At 41.3% G+C, this 25,729-nt stretch overlaps 1 protein-coding gene across 2 annotated transcripts in view; it reads left to right on the plus strand.

Annotated features, from left to right (window-relative positions):
• Positions 1-25,729, plus strand: part of ADGRB3 (adhesion G protein-coupled receptor B3) — a 1,104,008-nt gene that overhangs the window by 747,915 nt on the left and 330,364 nt on the right. For both annotated transcript variants that reach the window (XM_078648009.1, XM_078648010.1), the window contains exon 17: positions 9,912-10,014. In XM_078648009.1, coding sequence (XP_078504135.1) covers positions 9,912-10,014 — 103 coding nt within the window. The remainder of the gene's footprint in view (positions 1-9,911; positions 10,015-25,729) is intronic.

Here is a 25,729-nt window from a genome sequence, read left to right on the forward strand (position 1 = left end):
GGCTGGTGGATGGATAGTGAAGAAATAAAGCGCTCTTCTCTGCCGGCTGTAATTCCATCCAGGCTGGTAAGTAGGTAGCGACGATCTTCATTGACGATATAATGGAGGTGGACACACTTCCTTCTTACAAAAAATAATTATGTGCATGGTGTCCAAAATTGATTTATAATTTTCTCATCTGTACTTCGATTACGAGTACTTGGAGGCGAGTGCGCCACACGTGGTCCCGCTAACCCGTAGGTTTCAATTCGACCCACAAGAGTACAGATGAGAAAATTATAAATCAATTTCAGACAACACGCAGATGATTATTTTTAGTAAGTAGGAAGTGTGTCCACCTCCATTATATTGTCAATGTCGATCTTCGCTATCTACTCACCAGTTGAGATGGAATGGCAACCAGCAGAGAGGAGCGCTTTATTTCTTCACTATCCATCCGCCAGCTGGGAAGGAATTATAACTGGCGGAGAGGAGTAAATTATATCCTTTCATTACCAGAAACCCTGAAGAAGTCATTGGGTACTTCCCCTGACAAAACACGTTTTGGCTGGGCAACAGTTTGGATTAAAGAAGAACAATACATTTTTTATTGCACTGTTCTTTGCATAATTTGTTGTACTCTCGATTGTGTGACAGTTACAATCCATGTTGCAATAAGCACTGTAATTCTAGCATGTGCACAGGCCTGCGAAATTCATGATCAGAGACATGTTTTACCCTATTCGAGGCTCTTGAATGTTATGTAGTTGATAAGCTTTGCAAGAAAAAGCATGCCACTTGACTTCGAATATTGAAGAAAATGCATAGGCTTTTGAGTGACGTTTTTCTCATGCAGTCAAAGTCATGCATTGATCTCAATTATTGATTGGCCTTTCTGTAGATCACAAAGTTTCCTGTTTTTATACATTTATGCCTATGCATAATTTTCACCGCAAACTGTCAATATTTCCTCAATAATACTAGTTGGTGCTGGACGTGTGTATCATTTCATCACAAATTAACTGTAAAACTATTCTCTTCGCAAATTTAAATTTAAATTTGGATGGAAGATGGGGATCTTTTTTTCTTGAAACAATCTAAAAGAGCAATGGAGGCCCCAAAGTTAGTCTGACAACCTATTTACAGAAAACTTTGCAAGCTTTATCGAGCTATCATGGTATACGCAAAAATTACGGAAAATCTGCAAGAGAAAACAATGCAAAATTATCATACCATCCCTTTAGGTTCTGATAGGCTTTAGCGTTCTGAATGAATTCACCCTTTTCAAAAATAGCTAGGGGAAAAGGGTGTGTGCGGTATGCTTTAATAAAATAAAAGATTTATTTCTAGCTGTACATTAAGTGCATGTTTTTTTATTTCCTTTTCCGGCTGTAATATTATTGTATTCCGTATGTCACGCCCATCAAGAACCATCACACTCAAAATGTACCCTCTCTGACGCTTGTAGGCCCTAATCTAGACACGCGTAGGTGATTTTTGGACAAAGAATCCCTGTAAATATATATCAACCTGAAAATTCAATTGAAAGGTAATTTACAGTTTAATTGGGCTAAAGATACACAGGGATGCCAAAGAACTGAATGACTTCCTTAGTGGGCTAAACCTTACTCAGCAAATAACTACAGCCACACACAATAAAGGACACGCTGGATCAGGTGTGGACAGCTAACATCACAGTGTCCGCACTGACTGTCTCTCTCTGCATATGGTCTGATTACTTTTTAATTCAGTTCACCATTATGGACATTACTATGGTAAAACCTCCAAGTATAAAAAGATTAGTGGCTAGGAATTGGAATAATATCAACAGAACCCATCTCTATGCCACATTAGCAAATACAGTTCCAACTCACCAGGCGTCAATTAAAAAACCTCACAGCATAGCTCACAGCGGCAAGCAATGAACATGCTTCACTCAGAACAATACTATCGGCAAGACGCCATGAGGCACAAAGATGGTTCTCTCCTGACTTAAAATCACAAAAACTAGCACTTTGCCAATCCGAAAGAAAATGGAGAATCAGCTATTCCCTTGATTAAAAAGAAAGCTATTTGATCCAACTTAAAGAGTATAAAAAGTCAATTTCTACAGCTAAGGCTATTTACTTCTCCTAAAAAATCCTGAGCTCTACCAGCAGGTCTAATGGAATATTCTCCTTGTGAATGAATTATCCAATCCTGACAGAGTTACATTAAAATCTACACCCTGTCAAGCATTTTGTAACTCTCTTAATTTGTTTTTTATTGATACAATTGCTACAATAAAAGCTAGTATCCCTTTCTGCCCTGCTCCTGGGGGATCATCCTCAATGCTGGAACATTTCTGTTCTCTTGAACAGTTCTCAGCAATAGACAATCAGACTTTTCTGGATCTTATGTCTAAAGTAAAGGTGGGATCACCTACTGACAGTTGCTCGCCCCATATCTTAAAAGAAGTTTTCACTTTCTTCCCCAGACACACCTTGGCACTTCTTAATGATTCACTATCACAGGGCTGTGTCCCGAGAGCTTTCAAAGAAGCAATGGTCGTCCCTCTACTAAAAAAGCCAGGTGCGGATCCTAGGATTTTGACCAATTACTGGCCCATCTCCATGCTTTCCTATTTGGCCAAAATATTGAAATCTCATGTGGCCAAATGCCTCAGTGCTTTGATTTAGCAGTCTAACTATCTTGATCCAAACCAAGCGAGGTTTCGCCCAGCCCACTCAACCGAGGCAGTAATACTTACTGTACTGGATACACATCGAGAGGAAGCCGATAAGGGCTCCCCCCAAGGTTTGATGCTGCTGGACCTGTCCGCGGCATTTGAAACGGTCAATCATGGTATCCTGATCGACCGTGTCAAAGCTGCTGGCCTTAAGGGAGCAGCTTCCAGATGGATTGAGTCATTTCTTGAGGAGCGTACCCAGTCAGTGCATCGTTCCCAGTTTTCTGCTCCTACGAAAGGCAACAACATGTGGAGTAACTCAGGGCTCCTCATTGTCCCCCCACTTATTTAATCTTTACCTTCCTCCCCTACTTCGGTCCCTGAAAACAGGAAGGTGTGCATGTATAACTATGCAGATGATCTGTAACTGGTGTTCTGTATCAATAACTCACCAGACTCCATATCTGAATTCCAGGCAATGATACTGCTCATCACTGGATGAATAGTAACCAGTTAAAATTAAATCCAGATAAAACTGAAGTGATTCTGATAGGAGGTCCCTTGAACCCTTGCAACACACATTTCTAGCCAAGTGAACTGGGCTCTCCCCCTACTCCTTCTTCCTCAGCCCAAAGTCTGGGGGTGATCATCAATAGTGATCTCACTATGAAATCTCAGATAGGATCAGTTACTTCCACCTGTTTCTTTCAGCTAAGGAAGATAAGGAATATCAGGAGATTACTTACTCTGGAAGCTCTGATCCAGGTGGTCCTAGCCATGGTGATATCACACGTGGATTATGCAAATTCTCTATACTTCGACATCCCACTATATCTCACCAAAAGACTGCAGCCGGTGCAGAATCAGGCAGCCAGGCTGATATCTCAGCAACCCAGATGGAAACATGTCTCCCCATTATGAGAAAGTTACACTGGCTTCCTAACCCACAAAGATGTGCATTTGAAGTTGGTTGCCTTGTTTTCAAGGCCCTGCATGGTGCTAGCCCAAAATTCATATCCAGACCTGTTAAAAAATATATCCCTTCCTGGAGTTTGCGCTCCACCCAAAAGATCCTCCTAACCATTCCTTCCTATATACGGAAATGAACAGGTGGTTGTAGGTTTGCATTACTGGCATCCAGCTTCTGGAACACTCTTCCCTTGGACATCAGAACCTGCACTGAATTCTCTAGTTTCAGAAGGCTTCTTAAGACTTGGATATACATCCAAGCTTATATCTAGCATTTGCAGATGACCAAATACATGGGGCTTCAGCAATATCCTAGATCAGCGCCAAGAAACCAATTGGTGTATGTGCGCTTTATAAGAAATTTTAACATAACATAACATTAATTGTGGCTCTATTCTGATATTTTGCTTGGAACTATAAAAGCTAAAAACTGGTTCTCCCGTGATTATGTGCTTACCTTCAGCTCGTGATCATGTCTTGAGTCCATGTTGTACTATCTGGACAAAGAGCCCTGATAGGATTGTGTGGTGTAAGAATGGTGTTTCATTTCCTTCATGTTGTAATACCTGCCATTATAATTGTTGTTTACCCTTCATACCATTTATGTTGCTTGATAGTCATTCATTTAAAAAGAAGGTTCTGTGAAAGAAACTCAACCAAGGTTTTGGAACTTTAGTGCTTACTTTGTTAACCTACTGGAAGCAGTATGCTGGCTTACTTAAGTCTTGCATGTATACTGCAATAACTTCTGGGGAGTTTACCTTGCAGTATAAAACATCAAAATCAGAAGACCTCCAGCACGAGATCATTTCTATGGGCAAACCTCAACACACAAGAAGCTGGTCCTGCAAGGGAAGGTTATACACTTTGATCAGAAACATGTGCGACGTCAAGTCAGCAATCAAGCCATATGAAGTGATCACTGGAAGAAAACCGCATAGCCTTTAGCTATTGTCACTGTTTCTGCCTGGAACATTTCCAGATGTCACCAAATAAATCTGTACAGTTAGGGGTAACATAGGTGGCTTCTCTTTCAAATCTGCCAGGAAATGAAACAAACTCAGTGATATGTGGTCATTCTGGATACAAAGGATGTCTTCTGGTTTTCATTCTTCTACTGAACTACTTCCACAAAACCCCTGTCCTGTCAGTCACAACAAGGAACAACGGATAGGAATTGGGCCTGAAAGTACAGATGCAACGTAGCTTCCTAATGCATTCCTGGGACCTAATTGCCTCTTTCATTTTTCCTACCTTGACACCAAGAATTTAATCAATCAATCAATCAATTAATTCTTTATTAGGGTTCAAATGTGTCCATAAAACACCTTAAAAGTCACAAAAAAAATGTTAAGCACATTTAAAGCAATCATTTCATAATACTCAGGATAAAATGGAGAGGATAACAACCACACCTTGTCATTACACTGGGATTTTTACTATAGAACAGTTCTAAAAAGTATTCATGGTGAGATGGGCCCGAACATCAGTTTTCAAAAATGTACCCTCATAAAAAATACAATCATCAACGTTCAAATGGAGCAGCTTACTATTTGCATCTCTAAAATCAGTAATGTTATGCCTCTTGATTAGGGGTAGTAGAATACTCTTGGTGTATATGGAATACAATCTGCAAAAGAATTAAAATTGTAACAAAGTGGGACCTGAACTCCCATTACACGGGCAGAGGAAGGTGTCTACGTTTGCCTGAAAGCCTAAAGGGAAACCTAAAGATATTTGATGGGGCCTGCTCTATAACGAAGCAAAAAACGACACTCACGTCACCCCAAAGGTTTGGTCAAATATCTAGTGATTAAGCCATTTTAGGGTACTACCTATCGACCTACTGCTGCTCACAAACACAAAATGTGTCGGCGAATGGTAAACACTGGCTGGCACATTCTAAATCTCAATGTGGGATAGACAATACCCCATTGATCATGCAGTGCCAGGAACTCACAAAAGGCACACATTGTCAAAAATGTAATACACCAGAGTCTTCTTTTTTGTATGTAGCATAGCAATGCCCAGCAATAAATCAATACATGGGAAACATTTTTGACGAATTAAATATTATAGTAGGAGACAACTTGCACCCAACACCATTGTTTTCACTGCTAGGGTAGGTACACGATGTCCCTAGAAACTATAGAAAGTTTAGGCATTACCACTGCTACTGGCAGGGCCCAGAAGTGAAGACTAGATGAGAGATCTGGGAGGGTGCACGCAGTCAGAGATAGACATTGTGCTGCTACCACTGCAGCCGAGATCCACAGATATCTGGGATCCCCTATAATGATGTCTACCGGCAGAGGTCGGTAAATCCAATACCAATAGTGATGTAACGCCATCATGGAAAAGCGTGGACCCTTGTGAGCCCTCTAGGCATTGTGAGAAAGGCAAGTGCATTATATGCAAATGTATGAGTATGGTGCACGGATCTTAAACTAACTTGTATGAGAATAGGCACAAACATGTGTAATTGACTTGACATGATCTTGCATTGGGGGAAATTATGTTTCAGTTGTATCGCATGCACCTCTAAAAACACGTATGGCTGGTGAGGCAGATAAAGCTGTCTCAAGGCCAGATGTAAAATATACCTCGAATTCCCTTGTCATATGCCCAGCTGTGTTGTGCTTTACTGATTGTAAGTTCAACTTCATATGCTACATTTTAATTATTTATTTGTGTATTTTTATAGGTGCTAATTGCAATATTTCTAAGCACTAGCAGACATTATCAGATATGAAGCACATACACTAGGTTTCCCTCAGCAAGCCCCCTCCCTTTACATTTGGTTTATGAAATTAAAATTGCCCTAGATATTGTAAACATGCACAACTGTCTCCCAGCCTCAGTTGTCATGTAAGTGTATGCTGTAGCTGCCATTTTAGAGATTTAGGAAGCACAGCAGTTAGCACAGTACTAGAAATTAGCTATAAGTAAAGAAAAATTCCTTCTCACAACTGAGCATTTTCAGTGTCCTTTTTCAAAGCTGGAGATCAGATATCCAACCTTAGAAGTGGTATGCTGCTAGTGTTATCCTATTTTGCCAAATATTGTCTTTCAACATTGGTTCATATAACCTTAGAAATTCTTTCTGGTCAAAGGTTAATGTATTGGTTTCGTTCTGGTCAAAGGTTAATGTATCGGTTCCGTTTATACGACAGGTATAGATACGAATATGAGACTGTCCTCCCAACTTTTCTGAACTTCAATTGGACTGTGTCTGACATCCTGTCATCGTTTCCACAGGTCAAGCTTCAATCAGCTTTTCAGGAAAGTGGAATTGTTGCAGCTTTATTTCCCTGTAGCTTAATGACAGATCAGACACTGATCCATAGAGTCCACCTCCTGGTCCTGTCTACAAGTTAGAGCAGGCCCTTCTCTTGGGGTTCTCCTCACAGGTCTCAACAGCAGGTGCACCCTTTCTTCCATCTTCCACAAGTCAAGTAGTATTCATACTGGGGTGCCACAATTATGCCCAGTGCCAGTCTGTGGGTGGAGTATACTCCTGACTACTGCCTAAAAAATGGTGTTTAACGTTCCCAGGAGTGACCCTATGCATTTTTGCAGTACCTCCTGTGTGTTTTCCTGTAAACTGTCCCACCATGCCCTTTTCTACCTAAAACCAAGATGACAGAACCGCTCGGTTCTTATACAGAGCTCATGTGCCCACCCTAGAGGTGTGGCCAGGAAAATGAGTAAACCCTCTTATGTGGTCACTCAAAATTGGTTCTAGGGGCAACTTCTCCCCCGCCTCTCCCACTGGAAGTGGTGCCTGGCTGGCTATCAGGACAATAGATGGGGCATGCCCAGGTCTGAGCTACATCTGCCTGTGAAGGCTAACCATCCTTTGTAGTTAAATAGGTTCTGAGACAGAGCCCAGAGGACCATCCTATCAGGATAAAGTCAACCCCACTCCCTTTGTCTCTTATCTGGGAGCCACTTCACTTTGAATCAAAGAGCTGTTCTGCTCTTGGGTGACAGGGAACACTGGCAGAAAAACCCATATGCTCAGGCAGGAAAATTGGAATTTTGTAAATGTAGGAATTTCAAAATAGAATTCTAAATTCTAAATTGACCATTTAACTGGATTTTAAATTACTATTAACATGAGTCCTTGAGTCATTTGTTTAGCTAATCTGAAGTGAAGCATTCTAAGTTGTTATAATGTAACCCACTGTTTTTCTTTGAGAGGACGAGCATTGCACAATGAGAAAACACATTTGGAGACTTTTCACTGCCAGGACATATAAAACATTAAATATACATGTCTTACTTATTAAAAACCATCCACGCATCCTGCCCTATGGTACTTAGGGCCTGACTTAGGGGTCACTTATAAGTATTAAAAAGAAAGGCTTAGGCCTGTAAAAGGTTTCTTTTGTCAGATCGCATAGTCAGTTTAAATACTGCACACCCAGTATGCAGAAGCATTCCTGGAGACATGCGTTATATTGCTACTTTAGTATGCACATGATATGTGCTCCAGTCATCTAGTGACATTTACATTACAGTCCCTGGGTACACTTTGGAACGAAATACTAGTGACTTATATGTAACTTAAAAATTTGAGTCAGGAATATAGCCAACTTCATTATGTTTGAGGAGTCAGAGCACTTGCAATGTGGACTGGTTAGCAGGGCCATGGTGTGCAGAGTCAAAACAAGTGTCAGCATCACTTCAAAAACTTGGGGGTTACCATACAAAAAGAGGCATTTTCTTAGATAGATCTTGAGTTTGTCCAAGAGATGACATTAGGATTCCAACACATAGTGAAGTCTTGCTACCTATCACGGTTACTGACTTGCACATCCTTAGTGGGTGCACAAAATGCCCCACACAATATGAGTTGTGCCCCTGTGGAGCCTTTGAAGTGAAGCCGGTCTCGTCAGTCCCAGAAATATCCCCTGTGAAGTTAACTTTTAATATTCATCTTGTAATCATGTGGAGACCCCATTTGCATGACAGATGGTATGGTATTAGTTTCCTCTGCAACATGTAAGTGAAACAATATTTTGGAGATGCCCTCTTGCTTGTCTTTGTAGCTATGTTGCTTTCTACCTGATCTTGAATATGATGGCACAGTTTACCCGAGTTGTATCTCACATAACATATGTGTGTGTTTAGAATGCACTATTAAAAACAAGATTTTTCAGTGGTACACTGTTACCTAAAGAAAAGGCTCACTAATACAAGAGGGGTGACGCTAGAAAAAGCTTCAATGAGTTTCTCTAATGGAACAGCATTGTATATATTGTATTGATAGTCATTAGGGACATCATCTCTTTTCTGCTTCAGAATCTTCACTCTCAAATATGTTTTTTTGCATAACTGTCATGCGAATATTGATCTTTTAAAAATGATGTAATATGATAAAAAGAGTAGCCTTAACATAATTTAAACATGATCAAAATACCCGCACCAACAAATCAAGGTGGTGAATTTGCATACATTGGGGCAGATTTACAAGCCCCTTGCACCCCTTTTGCATCACTTTTAACAGGAAAAGTGACGCAAGTGGCGGAAAGGCCTTGTAAATAAGCCCCAACATTGGGAAGAGGTACAATCCATACTAGATACTCTCTTGAGCACTGAGATTTTGCAGTTTCTGCTCCAACTGATTGTAATATGCTTCTTACACGATTACGAAGAACTTGGTATTTTCAGGGATGTGAACATGCATTTCTTAAGCGTTATGCCATTGCAAGGATTAGAATACAATGCAAACCTAACCACAGAGCAGCAGAGCACTGTACTTGGTACTATTGTTCCAATAGTTTTCCTGCGCGTGAGGGATACGAAGCGTCATTTCAGTGGAGATGTTGTAAGTGGTTATGCGGGGACCTGGATTTGTTCTGCATGAGGGGTTCTTTGAAGAAGTGTGTTCTCATGTCTTTATGAATGCAGGGTCGATGGCGTGCGACGGATATGTGAAGGCAACAGTGGTGCCTAGTTTGCAGTCATTTACAGCTCCCTAAATATTTGATGACAATGCTTGTCAGACATGTAATGTGGCATTGTCATGAATAAAGATCACTAGAGCATGGCCACAAGATTTGCAGTGCTAAGAACTACCAGATTCTCTATATTTAGAAGAAATTAGAATCCTACTCACTCACATTCTTCTCATTCGCACAATCCCGAATGACAATGCGCACTATTTCAGAACCTTATACTGTTTTTTAGTGTCCTCTATGCATATGTGCTGCTTGATGTATAAGCTATATTACAATATCTGTTTAACAGCAAAGGAGAATTAAGTTTTCTGATTTTATCATTTAAACAGGTACATCAGGTCTGAAAGGTCGATTATTTTAATAAACTTCTGTTTATCTATCATCTCATCAAACATCTTAATACTAGTTGGGCAAACGCAGACACATAACAAGGTACGGTTGATATATTTTTCTTTATTCTCAGTTTTATATTTGTTAAACCTACCATTTATGTCTTGTGTTTGTTATTAATTGAAACAGACTTTACAAAGCATTTTTGCTAGAATGTCAGTGGCTAGAAGTTAAATGAGCAATATAAAATATGTTGATTCCGGTTTACACATTTGCATCTCCCCTACAGTGTAACTTAATTTTTCATCATGCCTTCTGAATCTGGAAACCAGATTTAAACCTTAATATATTTGAGCATGTGTTACTTATTGTGATCCCAGAGTCACGCCTCCCTTTTTTGTTCTCGCCCCATGCCAACCTTCTCTGACGCACGGGGACCTCAACAAACCTTTTAAATTTACATAAACTCACACTAGTACCCGTAGAGTTAAAGTACAGTTCAAGGCACCGAACAATCCCAAAAGCCAAGTAAAAGTAATTTTTTTCAGCCATATTGTAGCATTCCTAATATAAAAACTCCAGGAGAATAGCCTAAATCCTTCAGACACCTTACTGTAAAGTGTTTTTGAAACACTACTTTTGTCCTGCTTCAGGGTTCTAAGGATGTGAACAGTCATAGATTGAGCATGAATCGGTGTCCAAATGACCCAGACTCATCTGATGGAACGTTTAGATTGGCAGTGAAGTAATGCAATGTATGAAAAAACGAAGTTGTAATAGGCATCCGGAACTGTTTTGTTTTGTGCAGTCCCCTGAGCTTCAACTCCATTGATACTAATGTGAGTTTGTGGAATTTTACAAATATGTCCAACTATCTGAACTTTTCTTTGAAAGGATTCAATGCACGGTTGCCCTCAACCATGAAACATTAAAAATAACATGGGAGGGAGAATGTCACTTGAGTATGAAAATGTGCTAATGAAGTTGCATTGATACATGTGTTTCTTAAAGATAACATTGTCTGTGGCAGCACACCCTTTAACAAAGATGCAGGCAATGATTGCATTGTTTCGCAGCACAACAGAGTTCTGGCAGGAATGTTTATGCTACATGAATTCTAAAAATGTGATGATGTGAATGCCAAGTGTTTCAGGATAGTGTAGATGTTTAAATCTTTATGAACAAGGATGTCTAAAAATGCATCCTTATTAGCTCCCATTGAAATGTGCCGATCATCTGTATGCTATCAAGTGCTTACAACTTGAGTTGCTAGGCTAACATTCACCTCTATGTTAAGTATCTTGTTTAGTACATGGGATTAGAATTTGAAATTAGGATTACACGTATTAAGGCAAATAAATAATTGGTGGTCAGTAGAACCAAGTGGAATCATGTTATAAATATTTGTTCCTTGTATGGATTTGTCAGAAAAAAGCTTCAGATCATCAAATGTATCGTTGAAAGGTTCAAGAAACCAGAGCTCTGTATATTTTATCATAAATACAAATGCTAAACTAAATGAAATGTATGCCTATGCCTCCATTATACCATTTAATTAGCTTTGACACAACATTTTCGTATGCAGTTTGTTTTAAGGAAGATCTTGAACATCAATCCACATTTCATGAAAATCATATCATTTAATATCCTTAAAACTGGTGAACAATGCCGTAGTTTTTGAAGCAAGATATACCAGAGCAATGGGACAGCAGTAACCCTAATTATTTCTTTAATCAATCAATCAATCAGGCATATTTGTAAAGCGCGCTACTCACCCGCTAGGGTCTCAAGGCGCTGGGAGGGGAGGGATCCGCTACTGCTTGAATAGCCAGGTCTTGAGTTGTTTCCTGAAGGAGAGATGGTCCTGGGTCAGTCGTAGGTGGATGGGAGGGAGTTCCATGTCTTGGCCGCCAGGTAGGAGAAGGATCTTCCTCCGGCAGTGGCTCTGCGAACACGTGGGACGGTGGAGAGGGCGAGGCTGGTCGAGCGGAGCTGGCGGGTGGGTGTGTAGAATGTGAGGCGGTTTTTGAGGTACTTCGGTCCCATGTCGTGGAGAGCCTTGTGTGCGTGGGTGAGGAGTTTGAACGGGATTCTCTTGTTGACGGGGAGCCAGTGCAGGTCTCTCAGGTGGGCAGAGATGTGGTTGTGGCGGGGGATGTCCAGGATGAGTCATGCGGAGGCGTTCTGTATGCGCTGGAGTCTTTTCTGTAGTTTGGCTGTGGTTCCCGCGTAGAGGGTGTTCCCGTAGTCCAGTCAGCTGGTGACGAGGGCCTGGGTGACCGTCTTCCTGGTTTCGGTGGGGATCCATCGGAAGATCTTTCGGAGCATGCGCAGGGTGTTGAAGCAGGATGACGAGACGGCGTTGACTCGTTTGGTCATCGTGAGGGAGGAGTCCAGGATGAAACCCAGGTTGCGTGCGTGGTCCGTTGGCTTGGGGCGGTGCCCAGGGCGGGGGGCCACCAGGAGTCGTCCCAGGCGGAGGGGGATGATCGCAGGATGAGGACTTCCGTCTTGTCTGAGTTAGCATCAACTGTGTCAGAACCTCCCTTCTTCTTTGAGGTTGCATTCCACAGAAATGCAGGAATATCAATTGTTCCCAGCACTTCTTTCTCTGCATGTGAAACAGACAAATGAAAAAGTGTGGAATAAAGATAAGCACATTGGAGGCACCTCTGTATTTCATGATACTACCAAGTGTTTTTTCCCAATGGGGGTGGATTGTGGCACAATCTCAAATGCCTAGTGCTGTTTCATCAAGCCCTGTCAGAACTCACCCCCTTAATATTCATTGCCCTTGCCTCTCCCATTATCTCACCATTCTCCATGCCGTTTTACCCATTTCCATTCTCGCCACCAGTGCCTCCACAAAATCACTTGACCCACTTCTCTTTTTCTGTCCCCTTGTCTGCCCTATTACCCTGTTATTCTTTTGGGCAATCACTCTCACATGGCCTATTGCCTGCATACTATCCTCGCTTTGCCTTTCACCCACTCTTTGCCACAGGAGTAAGAAAGCCTACTGCAGAGTATAATGACTTGTTGTATGGGCTTCTACACTGTGTACTTAGGTGCATCCACTTACAAACAGCACTTCTCATTCCACCAAACTGTAAATGTACAGTTTTGGAGATTGTGGATGAATTGTGTATATCACAACTTAAAAGAGAGTTTAATGAGTTTTAAGGCAATACCCAATTTCAAGAATATGCATTATTTAAAAGGGCACAGAAACCACAGCATAATCATTGATCACCAGAAGGAATTGGGGATGGATTTGGTTGCCAGACTTTAGTATATAAACCTAACTATTCTGGTCTTTTAAGGTCGCACATGATTCTTGTCAATTGTGAATTTTACAGAACAGTTGAGCCACTCTGGGTTGAGACAAAAATGATTCAATGATATTCATCCTAAAGAAGCTACCAATTTCCTTCGCTTATCATTCTGCAAATGGGCAAGTTTTATGGTAAAATGGACATTGGCACATTGACCTTATACATCTTATGAATATGCTATAAGACAATAATTGTGTAACCCTGGCATCAGTTAGAATTTTTGTTGAAAGTGTAATCTACCTGAACTTCCACATCGTGTTAATCAAAGAATGATATCGTAATATTCAGAGAAGCCTAAGCCCCTATTTAGAATTTCAGAATTTCCAATCTTTCATTATAAATTGGGAATTCCAGCACATAAAATATTTATAACGGTACTTACATCTATTTTGTGCACTGCTTCACCACTCTCTCATTGCTGGTTGTCTGTTTCATAGCTAAAACAGTGATATTTTACACCCCTCTTGCACTTGGTGCAATATACAAATGCAGGTGGAAAGATTGTGTGCGCCCCATTTTTAGGTCTCGGACACAGATGGCTTAAGCTGTCTGTTGGGAGGCCTATTCTTTCCAATTCATGACATATACCTTAAGTGGGCTTTGCGTCAACCCCAGCACGATTATCTGACTTTGAAGTCTACCTCACTAGGCTTTCCTCCCCATTCTTGTGTTGTCCCTCTTGGGAGTATGTCGGTCTCGCATTGTTCTGATTGGATGAATCCTAACCTTTCTACTGCATTCTTGATGGGACTCTTTTCAAGACTACTTTAGCTTTAGGTTTCTTTTGGCCAGACCTATTGTTTCCAATATACATAGATTGGGCTTTTGGTCAGCGCCTTGCTCATGATTGGAGAGCTGTGCTGTCTATACCAGTTGTCTCCTGCTGAGACGGTATTCTTGTGTTTTTTCTGTCAAAGAACATTTCAATGTCACAGTATTCTACTTGGTTGGCTTGTATTCTTCTAGTGCTTCTTTTGCTTTCTTACAGGGAGCTAAATGTTTCATTTCCTCTATGTAGTCCTTGTGAGTACATGTGTTTTCTTGCTCTCTCCCATGTGCTATTTCTCTCTTGGCTTTGCCCTACCACCTTGCTCCTTCTGCTGCTTTCTCTCTGACTCCAAATTAGCTTGTCTGTGCTTCACCCGCCCTGCCCCACCCCATCTTGCTTGCTTTTTATATGTGCCCTATCCCTTTGTTGCTTCCCAGACCTCTTCTACCCACCCCACTTGCCAGGTCTATTCAACGCCCGCTTTCGCTTTTTTTTTGTAGTTTGTTTTGTTATTGGTCGACGTCCATCTTAAATTGGTTATTTACTCATTTCTTGTTTGCTGCCCGTGAGTGCATATGCATGCATGTGCCACAGGAAACTACATTCCAGAAAAAGCTGAAATGCAATCCAGCTTTATTCTGCTCTACCTCTTGCTAGACTGTTCTTAATGTAGGCCAATTCGCTCTTTTGGTTTCAATTAAGCAAACTCCAACCATCAATTAGCCATATCATTAGTTACCTAGTAGGGTGTAACACTAAAGAATACTTATAATGAACTCTTGCATGAATCCAGCTCAGTTTTCAATGTTTATGTCCCTCACAGCTCACCCATAAACTCATCACCTGCATGCTAATCTCAGTAATTGAATCCCACATTGACTAAATGTCTTCCATAGACACTGTCTACCTTGTCACCACAAGCGCATTGATGCCCATTGCTCGGCCACCACTCTCTAGAGTTAGTAGAACCATCTATTCTAAAGCATGTTATGGAACAAATTTGTTCTTTAACCACTTCCGCGCTCATGACGAGCTGAGCTCGTCATGAGCGACGACGCTTATACGCTCATGACGAGCTGAGCTCGTCATGTAAAGCGGCTTTTTTTAAAACGCAGCGCGCAGTGGGAAAACCGCTAGCGCGCATGCGGTTAAGTCATTTTATATGATTCCCTCTCGATAGGATTTGAAATTCATGGTATTAAGTGTGTTTAAACATTCACAATTCATAGTGAAAAATTTAACACGGGGAAAAAGGGTATTAGGTTTAGAATGATTATTTCTGATACAAAGCCATTGATTTAATTAAAAAAGGTGTAAACATAGTTCAAAATTCTAGAATACTCTAATAGTTTTGCAATTGTAAACTGTATCTAAGAATTCATGGGCTGAAGTATTTGTGTAGAAAAAGGTATAAAAAAAAATCTAAAATTAGATGTGTGCAACTTTGTCATAATGTGAAATTTTCAAAAAAAGTTCTAAAAGTACTAATCAGTTCCAATGCATCAATGTAATGAATCAGGGTGCATGGTTTTATGAAAAGATATATATCACTTTTATGACAGAGAATCGTTCTAGAGGCAAACTTTTATGTTACCTGTTCACTCACTTAAATTATATCAACTTGGTGCTTTACTATATATGCTATTTCTGAAAGCTTGATTGCCAATGTGTTAGGTCTTATTTTCTGTTTGTTTATATTTTGTTTCTATCTGCCTTCAGTGGGTATGAAAACTTCTCTGATGGTTTATATTGATGTGTGTGAAAATCCTGGGGGGAGGGGTCAAAGCATAGTGAGGTACCTGTTTATTTTATGTCATGTCGCTTTTAGGTCGAGCCTAGAGCCAGCACATGCGCAGTTCTGCGAGACTTATTGTAGAGGAGTAGGGAATAGAAGCCCCACTCACTCTCCGCCCATATTTGCCGTTGGCTTGTGTCATTGTCTGTCCTAAATGCTGGTTTCTGATTCGTCATTAGGCTTGTTAGTCCCTCCTTAGTACTGCCTCCTCTTCATTTGTCACCTCCCATGGCGACTGGCCCCTTTACTTCAGTTGTTACACCATGCGTCCTATGTAGACTGTGAGCACTATGTTCTTTCATGAGGTTCTCCTACTGCAGGCACAACATGCTTTGGTGCCTTCTTTACTCCGCCTCTCCTTCCCATTGTCGTGCCTTCTTTTTCCCGCCTTCTTTTCCCCGCCCTCCCTCCCGGTTTCCATGCCTTCTCCCACCCGCCCTCCCATTTTCTGAGCCTTCTCCCCCGCCCTCCCGATTTCTATGCCTTCTCTCCCCCGCCTTTCTGTTGTCCATGTCTTCTCAACCCTGGAGGTTGTGCGTGCCTTCTCCACCCCGCTCACCCTCCCATTGTTCATGCCATCTCCACCCCCCTGCCTGCCCTCCCTCCCGTTGTCCATGATGCCTATCATTTGCAATGCAATAGGTCTCGCGTAAATGCGAGACGTATTGCATTACAATTGCTTATTGTATATTAGCATGTGGCATGTTTATGTTTAATGTAGGTTATAATGTGTTGTTTTATGATGGGTTGGTTTGTTTTGTGTTTTTAAGCGTAATATTTATGGTGGAGACTTAAGCACTACCATAGTTTGAGGTGAAAGGCAAATATTCTTTTTCAGGAAGAACTTAATGTCCATGTTCCAATTAAAAAGAATGGGGAGTATTACTTCCTGTTACCCCTATACACCAACAGAGCACACAAGAAGACATACCCCTTACTTGCCCACAAATTCGGAAATAATGGTTGATTCAGTCATGATTTGTGGTCGGACTTTAGAATGGGTACTCTCCAAAATCTCAAAACATAGAAGATTATGGCTTTCTTCTCACTACTTACATCTTTTCTCTATTTCTCCTTTTGGAGTAGATAGCAAGTACCAGTTTTCAAATGCCATGTTTATTGACAGTCATTCCCAGTGACATGCTTTCATTTCCATTGGGTATTTGTTCTACTGACTGCTGACTCACACAGCTTTACCATGCCTAATTTGCCTCACAATATGAGGCTTTTTATTACTCAAAAGCCCAGTCCATTGTCTTTATTGCTTTTGCTAAAAATTTTGAAGTGCTATTATATTTGGTTGTATGATGGAACCACACATGCCATTACCACGCATGCCTTTACCGCATCATCATTACAATGCATGCATCTTTACCACGCATGCCTTTACCATGCAAGTCTTTACCATTAATATGCCTTTACCATGCATGCCTTTACAACAAACATTTTCACTGTAGAGGCATGTATGAGAAAGGCATAGCTGTGTTAAAAATGTAACAGGTAAGCATAACCACTCTACATATATGCGTGTGTTTGTGAGTTTGTATATATATATATATAAATATATATATATATATATATATATATATATATATATATATATATATATATATCAAATCACTTTCTCCTCAGTTACGAGTAGACCATATATATATATATGCCAAACAATGCCCGAAAACAACAATTTTGAACCAAAGACATGGCACTCCAGACTCTGGAGTTGCGCGTCTTTGGTTAAAATATATATATATACTTGTTAACTGAATAAACCAAAGGATACAGGGACGTTATAGTTAGGCTCAGATTTCACTTGTACAAAACTATTGAAATTCAGCAGGTATAGTTATCTGAGTCAACTATAACTTACAACCTTACAATGCACTGCTTATGACCTCACATATTACTTCACTCATGATATGGCCAGTGACATCACTGATGACATCTCAAATGACATCACTGATCACATCACTAATGACATAATCCCGTGAGTTTTAGTGTTTTATTAATGTTTCTGAGACTTAAATATATTTACTAAGCTACAGCATAAGTTAAATTACTATTTTTACTGTACTAGTAATTAGTCATACTATTTCTAAAATATCTCATCTGAGTGGCTGTGTGACTGTATCAGTGTGGGACTGGATATCTGAGTAGTTGTATGGGTGTGTGAGTGGCTATATGGATGTGTTAGTGGGTATGTGAGTAGCTGTATAGGTGAGTGAGTGGCTGTATTGTAGAGTGAGGGGGTGTGTGAGTGGCTGTGTGGGTTAGTAAGTGGCTGGGAAAGTAGCTGCAATAGGTGTGTGAGTGGGTGTGTGAGTGGCTGTATGGGTGACTGAGTGGCTATGTGAGTGGCTGTATGGGTGAAGGAGTGGGTGTGTGAATGGCTGTATGGGTGTGAGTAGCTGTATGAATGCATGTATAGGTAAGTGATTGACTGCATTAGAAAGTGAATGTCTGTGTGATTGGCTATAAGGGCGAGTGAGTGTCTGAGTGGTTGTATGGATGTGTGAATGGGTAGGTAAGTGGTTCCATGGATGTGTCAGAGGGTGTCAGTGGTTGAAAGGGTGAGTGAATGGCTGCGTCAGTGGCTGTATGGGTAAGTGATTGGGTGTGTGAGAAGCTGTATTGATGAGTGAGAGGCAGTGTGAGTGGCTGTATGGGTGAGTATGTGGGTGTGTGAGTACATGTATGAGGGAGTGAGTGGCTATGTGAGTTTCTTTATGGATGATAGAGTGGGTGTGTGAGTGGCTCTACGGATGAGTGTTTGGTTGTATGAGTACTTGTATTGGTCTGTGAATGGCTGTGTAATGGGTTGTGTCTGTGGTAGTGGGAGTGTGCATGTGAGAGGTTCTATGGGGATGTGAGTGAGTATCTGAGTTGTTCTGTGGATGATTAATCAGAAATGTCATCAGGGATGTCATTTGAGATGTCAATAGTGATGTCATCATTGATGTCACTCACCATGTCATGAGTTATGTAATATGTGAGGTCATAAGCTGTGAACTCCGGTAGTGTAAGTTATACTTACCTCAGGTAATTATAATTGCTGAATTTCCCTGGTTTTATATGAGTGAAATCTGAGCCTAACTCCAATGGCCCTGAAACCTTTGTTTTTTTTCATTGAATCCGTAAGGTTTTTTTCATTCTAGTTCCTAACTCCAACATCCCTGTAACCTTGTTTTAGTGAATTTCTAAGGTATTACATTTTTTTCAAACTGTATCCTTCAACCTTTTAGAGTGAGTGTGTGGGTGACTCAGTGCATGAGTGTCTCAGTGGGTGTGTGAGTTAAAGTGTGAGTGTCTCAATGTGTGTGAGTGTCTCAAGAGGCCTAGGAGTGGATTTATATGTGTCTCACTGGCTCTGTGAGTGAGTGTGCGAGTCTCTGAGTGGGTCTGTGATTGGGTGCATAAGACCCTGAGTGGGTCTGTGAGTCTCTTAGTGCATCTATGAGTAGGTGCATGAGTGTTTCAGTAAGTCAGTGAGTGGGTACATGAGTGTCGAGGCAAAAATGAAAGGAAAAACAAGCACAGGTTCCTGCTTGTGTTAAGGAAAAAGCCCAATGTCCATTTATTAAAAAATTAAAGGAGGCAGCGCACGGGGCCCTGTCCATGGGCATTTGTATACCTTGCCGACCACCACCTCCCCAGCCCAATATTGGCCCCTGCGACCCCATCACATGGGGCCCAGCCTTTAAAAATATTTTTTATTAGGGGATGTAGCCTCCCCTTCCCAGGCTGCTTTCGGCCCAGGGACCCCAACCCCTGGCCATCAATGAATAGAGGAGGTGGCCATGTGGCTCACCACTCCTCAGGCTGATTTAAGCCCTGTGGACCCCATCCCCTGGAGCCTGGCCATGTCTCCTGGGTGCCCCTCTAGAAGCCATGTCCCAAGGTGGCTGCCAACACTTCCTGGTTAAAGTGTTGACAGCCAATCAGATTTTAGCACAGGGGCTGTCAGATCCTCTGAGGATCTGCATCCCTATGTATACAGATTTGGGTTTCCATTAATATTTCCCGAACTACTGAATGGATGTATGCCAAATTACAAAAAGGTTGCTTTCTGGACCAACAGCTACCTTTCTGCCAAATTTGATGTAATTTCGTGCAGTAGTTCGGTCTGTAGTCGTGTCTAAAATTGCTATAGGAATGAATATGGGGAAAAGGTGTTTTAGGACCCCCCTTTCTTTTTGGCCCCCGCATATTCGTTTTTGAAAATTTTGCAAGGATTTGTCAAACCATGGCAAAGTTATTGGCATAAAAAAAACAGTTCTGCCTCTGGAAACCAGGTCCTAACTATACCTACCTCATATATATATATATATATATATATATATGTATGTATGTATGTATGTGTGTATGTATGTATGTATGTATATATATATATATATATGTATGTCTGTATGTATGTATGTATGTATGTATATATATATATAATGCCATTTCCACCAAAAACCCCATACCCACCCTAAACACTAAAAGGGAGCTTGCCCTTTACATATTATCGCTGAAGAAATAACTTTTAGCAAGAGAGGCGGAGGATGCCTGAGTTTACAGGGAAGGCGACGTTAAAGCAGTCTAAGCAGTATAGGCAGTTGGGGGAGGATTTGCAGAATTTGGCTGCTAAGACAGAACAGGAGACATGTTTATTTTCTTCAAGAGAAACTGGTTATCATACCATCACAGGCACAGGATTTAGTGGATGTCGATGCTGTGTTAGATTGCTGAACTTCATGGATTATTTTAGAAATGCGGGACCCATGCTAAGAATTAATGGGATGTGTGCAGCAAACCTGATGTGATTGCACATCTGTATGACCTCACGTTCGGAGTCAATTGATGGTGAGTTGTGGCTGGCATCGCGATGTGTGAACTTTTTATGATGACTTTACCAGACTTTGGTTGTTTAATTCATTTCCTTTAAGCTGCAACTGTTGTGTCATTTTGTGGACTAAAGCACCAAGGAGTACGCTGATTTTTTAAATTATTATTACACCATGTACTGCTGTGAAAAATCATGTACTTTTGAAAATGAAGTACCCTTTTGGGGGAGAATGTCTGTATGGACTTATTAATGTGATCTATTTTTGTTTTGCATACTAGCACTGTGTATGGACATTGCCTAGCTATTGTGCAATTGTTGGTACTTACTGGCGAGGACCCAACAGTGGTCACGGGTATTATACCGGAGGTCCTTGCTATGTAGAATGTCAATGGGCAGGTTATTAGCTCAACTGCACTAACTCAATGCTTTGTGTGCTTAAAACATCAGTATTGGAGTCACTCTGACATTTTTGTCTATGCAAAGGGCAGTGACATTTGCAGTAATTAGTAGTATATATAAATATCTATATATATACATATATATTTATACATCTATCTATCTATCAATCTATATATAGATGTATAGATACATATACAGATAGATAGATATATAGATAGATAAAACACTTGGGAGTCCATTAGGATGGCGGGCGGACTTTGCCCGCCCGCCATCCTCCTGGTACAAGAGACCGCCCGCCATAAGGGCGGGGGTCCCGTGGGGGGAATTAGGATGCGTCCGCCATAGTGGCGGGCGCATCATGTATTTTTACCATTGCAGCGGGCGGTGCTGAAACCATCGCCGGCCGCAATGGTAAAAATACATGTTGTGGATTTCAAAGCACAACATGACAGGCACCGCGCATGCCTGCCACGTTGTACTTTGAAATGCAAGGGGGTACCATAGGTACCCCCCATTGGCACCTTTCACCCTCCCTGAGTCCCTGGGGGCCAGCAATGGGCCCCCAGAGCAGACTCCGCACGCCTTTCCATGGTGGCATTGACGCCACGGAAAGGCATTGGTAAATGCCCATTCTAATAACGCTGGAAGTGTCTGATAGACACGCCACCATATGAACCCTTTTCCACCCCGGTCGCAAGGCGACCGGGGCGGAAAAGCGGCGGACGGTCTTTCCATCCGCCGCGGAACTCCCAGCCATGCTAATATGGCGGGGGGTCTTTCCGGCACGGATGGCGGGCGGATCGCCCCCGCCAGGCCGGCGCTGGCTACCGCCCGTCTGGCTGGACGATCCGCCCGCCATCCTAATGGGACCTTAGTACTTACCTGCAAAATACACTCACCACACATGTGTGAAATATTATGGGAAACAGCCTTGTTAATGACGGCTGAACCCTGCATTCCTTTATCACGCAGGCTTTACCATGCATGCGTTCTTTACCATGCAGGATTTTACAATGAATATGCCTTTATCACACATATGCATTTAACTTTCATGCCTTTATTCGTTGTAAAGGCATGCGTGGCAAAGGCATATGCATTGTAAAATTCTGCATGGTAAAGACACATGCATGGTAAAGCCTGCGTTGTAAAAGCATGCATCGTTCAGACATCTTTATAAGGGCAGTTTACCATAATATTTTACTGATAATTCAGTGAATATGTAAAGGATAATGCTAGTAATGGAAAGTAAGTTATTCCGTTGCAAGTAATACTTAAGTCCATTAAAATACTAAAATGTTGTTATTGAATGGTCCTGCATCTAAATGAACAGCCACAACCTGATGAACACTGAAGGCACAAGCATAAATATATATTTATATATGTCAATTTTGGACTTTCATGGCTACAAGTTCCCATCACAATTGCGAACAGAATGTTTCATAGACTCAAAATATAGTGTAAAATCACATGTAAACTACTCTATTATGGGAAATTGACATATAGTATAGTAAATCGGCACTCTATGTTGCAATATGGAAATTATGAAAAATAACACAGCTGAAAGGTTTGACATTCAAGCATTTTGTGTGACAGAAACGACAAGAGAAAATTGCTATTTAACTTCCTGTCATGTAAATGATCAACCTTGCATGTAATGAAATGACATGAGAGTTCCCAGTGTTATTTTCTACATTCCGGGGCACATCCGTAGTGAAGACCAAAAATGGCGCATCAAATGTTAAAAGAGGTGATTAAAAAAAATATTCACAAAGTCATGTGGAAAAATATTAACAAATTGAAGTTCTGCATCTATAGCCCTCCCACCCTCTTTAAATTTGTGCAGCTCCTTTGAATGTATAGGGCGAGAGAAAGGCAGTTAATTATTTCCAAAATACAAAGTTATTCTCGTTGTAACCTTATAACCTTGCACCATGAACATAGATTGATTGCAACAAATAAACACTGCACTGTACTAACAAAAGGGGAAGCACACAAGTGAGGACCCTAGCATCAATTCATCAGTTTGGAGTGAGCGATAGTCCCCACTTAGGCCACTGAATTTTTAATTATCTTTCAAGGTTCATTAATGGTATTCCTAATGATGTGCTGGCGGAGATGGGAGCAATGTTGTGCTGGTATTTATATTTTCCCATAAAAGTAACTGTTAAGCATATTTCAATGTGAGGAGATTTTCCTGGATCTTCATTTAAATGGAGGATGTGTAAAAGTATAAACATCACCATTACAATACTCATTTTAATAGTGCATTGTTAATGAGAACACTGAGAGAAGAACAGCCTCTTAAATTAACATCTACACTCCTGTAGTAGCACACCTTACTTTCAAAAGTTTTTTATAAAAAAGAGAGAAAAATAACCACTGACTAAATGGGTGAATGAAAAATAGACATAATTTAATAATATAAGCAGTAAAAAGAAAACAAAGTCATACCGCAACCCTTAAGACAGGTAAAGTGCAACACAAAACAAAGAAAATGGCATGTTAGAAATGGGTGTCTCTAGTTGGCAGTGGTATGCTCCCAGTTAAAGTAGGGACCCATCCTCTAGTCAGGGTAAGGGGATTACACATCCAAGATAACCCTTGCTTCAGGCCTATCTCAGAGGTAATGTGTAAAGTATTTGTACATACAACACAAAGCAACACAGTGCAACACTACAAATTTACACCACATCAGTGTAGAAAAATAAAGTATCTTCCTTTAAACCAAACATGAACAAAACGAGGACAATTTTACATACCCAACTAAAAGTATACCTTTTTAAAGGTTTCAAGTAATTCTGTCCATAGAAATCTATGGATGCAGTGATTTTCCACAAAGTACCTCAAATGCATCAAAATTCACAAGGCAAAACAACCACACAGGAGGGAAGCATTGGAAAACAATGTGATGCATCAGTTCCTGAGTCCTTGGAGAGGCGATGCAACAGTTCTGCTGTACACAGAAGAAGTGATGCAACAAATCCAGACTGTAGTGGGAAGTGATGCATCAATTTCAAGATGGTTCTGGTCTGCGGGTGCTGTGTAGGAGATGCATGAAAATCCGGAACACGTTGAAGCTCGATGTAGCAGCTGCGAACAGGTCTTGTGTCATTTTCTTCAACCGCGATCCCATGATATGCCGATCTTAACAGCTTCACAGCAGGGCCTTCGTCGGAGTCAGTTTGGTAGTCTCAGACCTCAGAGACACTGTGCTGAACTCAGCGTGCGAGGATTTTTCGGCAATGAGCAGGTGCTGCGTCAATTTCCTTGGTGGCACGGCAGCAGTGCGTGGAAATTTCTCCGGCACAGCAGTGCTGCATCGGAAAAACAGACAATGGGGGGCTAAACTTCGATTTTGATGTCTTCAATAAGTTCTTTGCAGTAGGAACAACCGTCAAGGGCACAGAATTGGTTTTGGCACCACAAGACAGGACAGGACTCCCAGCAGTGGAGTTCAAGGAGGCTGCAGGTAAAGTCTTTGTGTCCCTGAAACTTCTTAACAGGAGGCATACTCTACTTCAAACCCTTGGAGAAACTTCTCAAGCAGAATAAAGCAAACTAAAAGTCCAGTACTTTCCACTGCTCATAGACAGAAGCAGCAACTGCAGGCCAGCCCAGCAAAACAACACACTGCAAAATGGCAGTACTCCTCCTGACAACTCTTCAGCTCTTCTTATTATCAGGGTCCTCTTGAGCAACAAGTGTTCTAAAATTCTGGAGTTTTAGGTCCAATACTTATACTTCTTTTTGTCTTCGAAGTAGGGATACTTCAAAGGATTTTCTCTGTAGTGCACCAGCTCTTTTCCTGCCTGGTCCTGGCTCCAGACACACTCCAGAGGGCATAAACAGCATTGAGCAAAGGCCAGGCACAGCACTATTCAGGTGCAGGTGAAAGCTCCCACCACTCTAGCTCAGGAAGGCCCATCCGCCTGGTGATGGTCCATCCGCACAGGCAGGGCACACCTCAACTCCCTTTGTGCGACTGTTTAGAGTGAATGCACAAACAGTCCCCTCTCAGTCTAAACACAACGTTGAATCCGCAGACATGCAGAGGTGCAAGTATGGTTAAACTAGAAAATGTCCACTTTCTAAAAGTGGCATTTTCAAAAACACAATTTAAAAATCATCTTTCCTAAAAGATGTATTATTACAATCTGAGCTCAGAGAGACAAGCTCCAAATCGCTAGCTGTTCCCATTTGAAAGTTACACTTGCAGAAGATTACAAAGCAGTTTCAATGATAGTCTATGAAAATTGGCAGTGTTTCACTATCATGACATGTAAAACACACCTGTATATGCCTACCTTTCACATACACTGTACCCTGCCCATTGGGGTAGCTTGGGTGAACCTTAGGGGTGCCTTACATGTAATAAAAGGGAAGGTTAGGGCCTAGCAAGTGGATGCACTTGCCAGATCAACATTTCAGTTGACAACTGTGCTCACATACACTGCAATGGCAGGCCTGTGACAAGTTTACGGGGCTACCCATGTGTGTGGCACAGCCAGTGCTACAGGCAAATCTAAAATTAGATTTACACTAGGTACCCTCCAGTAAATCAACTATGCAAGTCATGGAAAACCATTCAGAATTACAGTTTACACAAGGAGCACTTGCACTTTAGCACTGATATGGGTTTAATCCATTGTCCCTCTGCTCACCATACCACCCCAATTTGGAACCAGCCATATGCC

The sequence above is a fragment of the Lissotriton helveticus genome, chromosome 6 (assembly GCF_964261635.1).
Source record: "Lissotriton helveticus chromosome 6, aLisHel1.1, whole genome shotgun sequence".
Taxonomy (NCBI): Eukaryota; Metazoa; Chordata; class Amphibia; order Caudata; family Salamandridae; genus Lissotriton; species Lissotriton helveticus.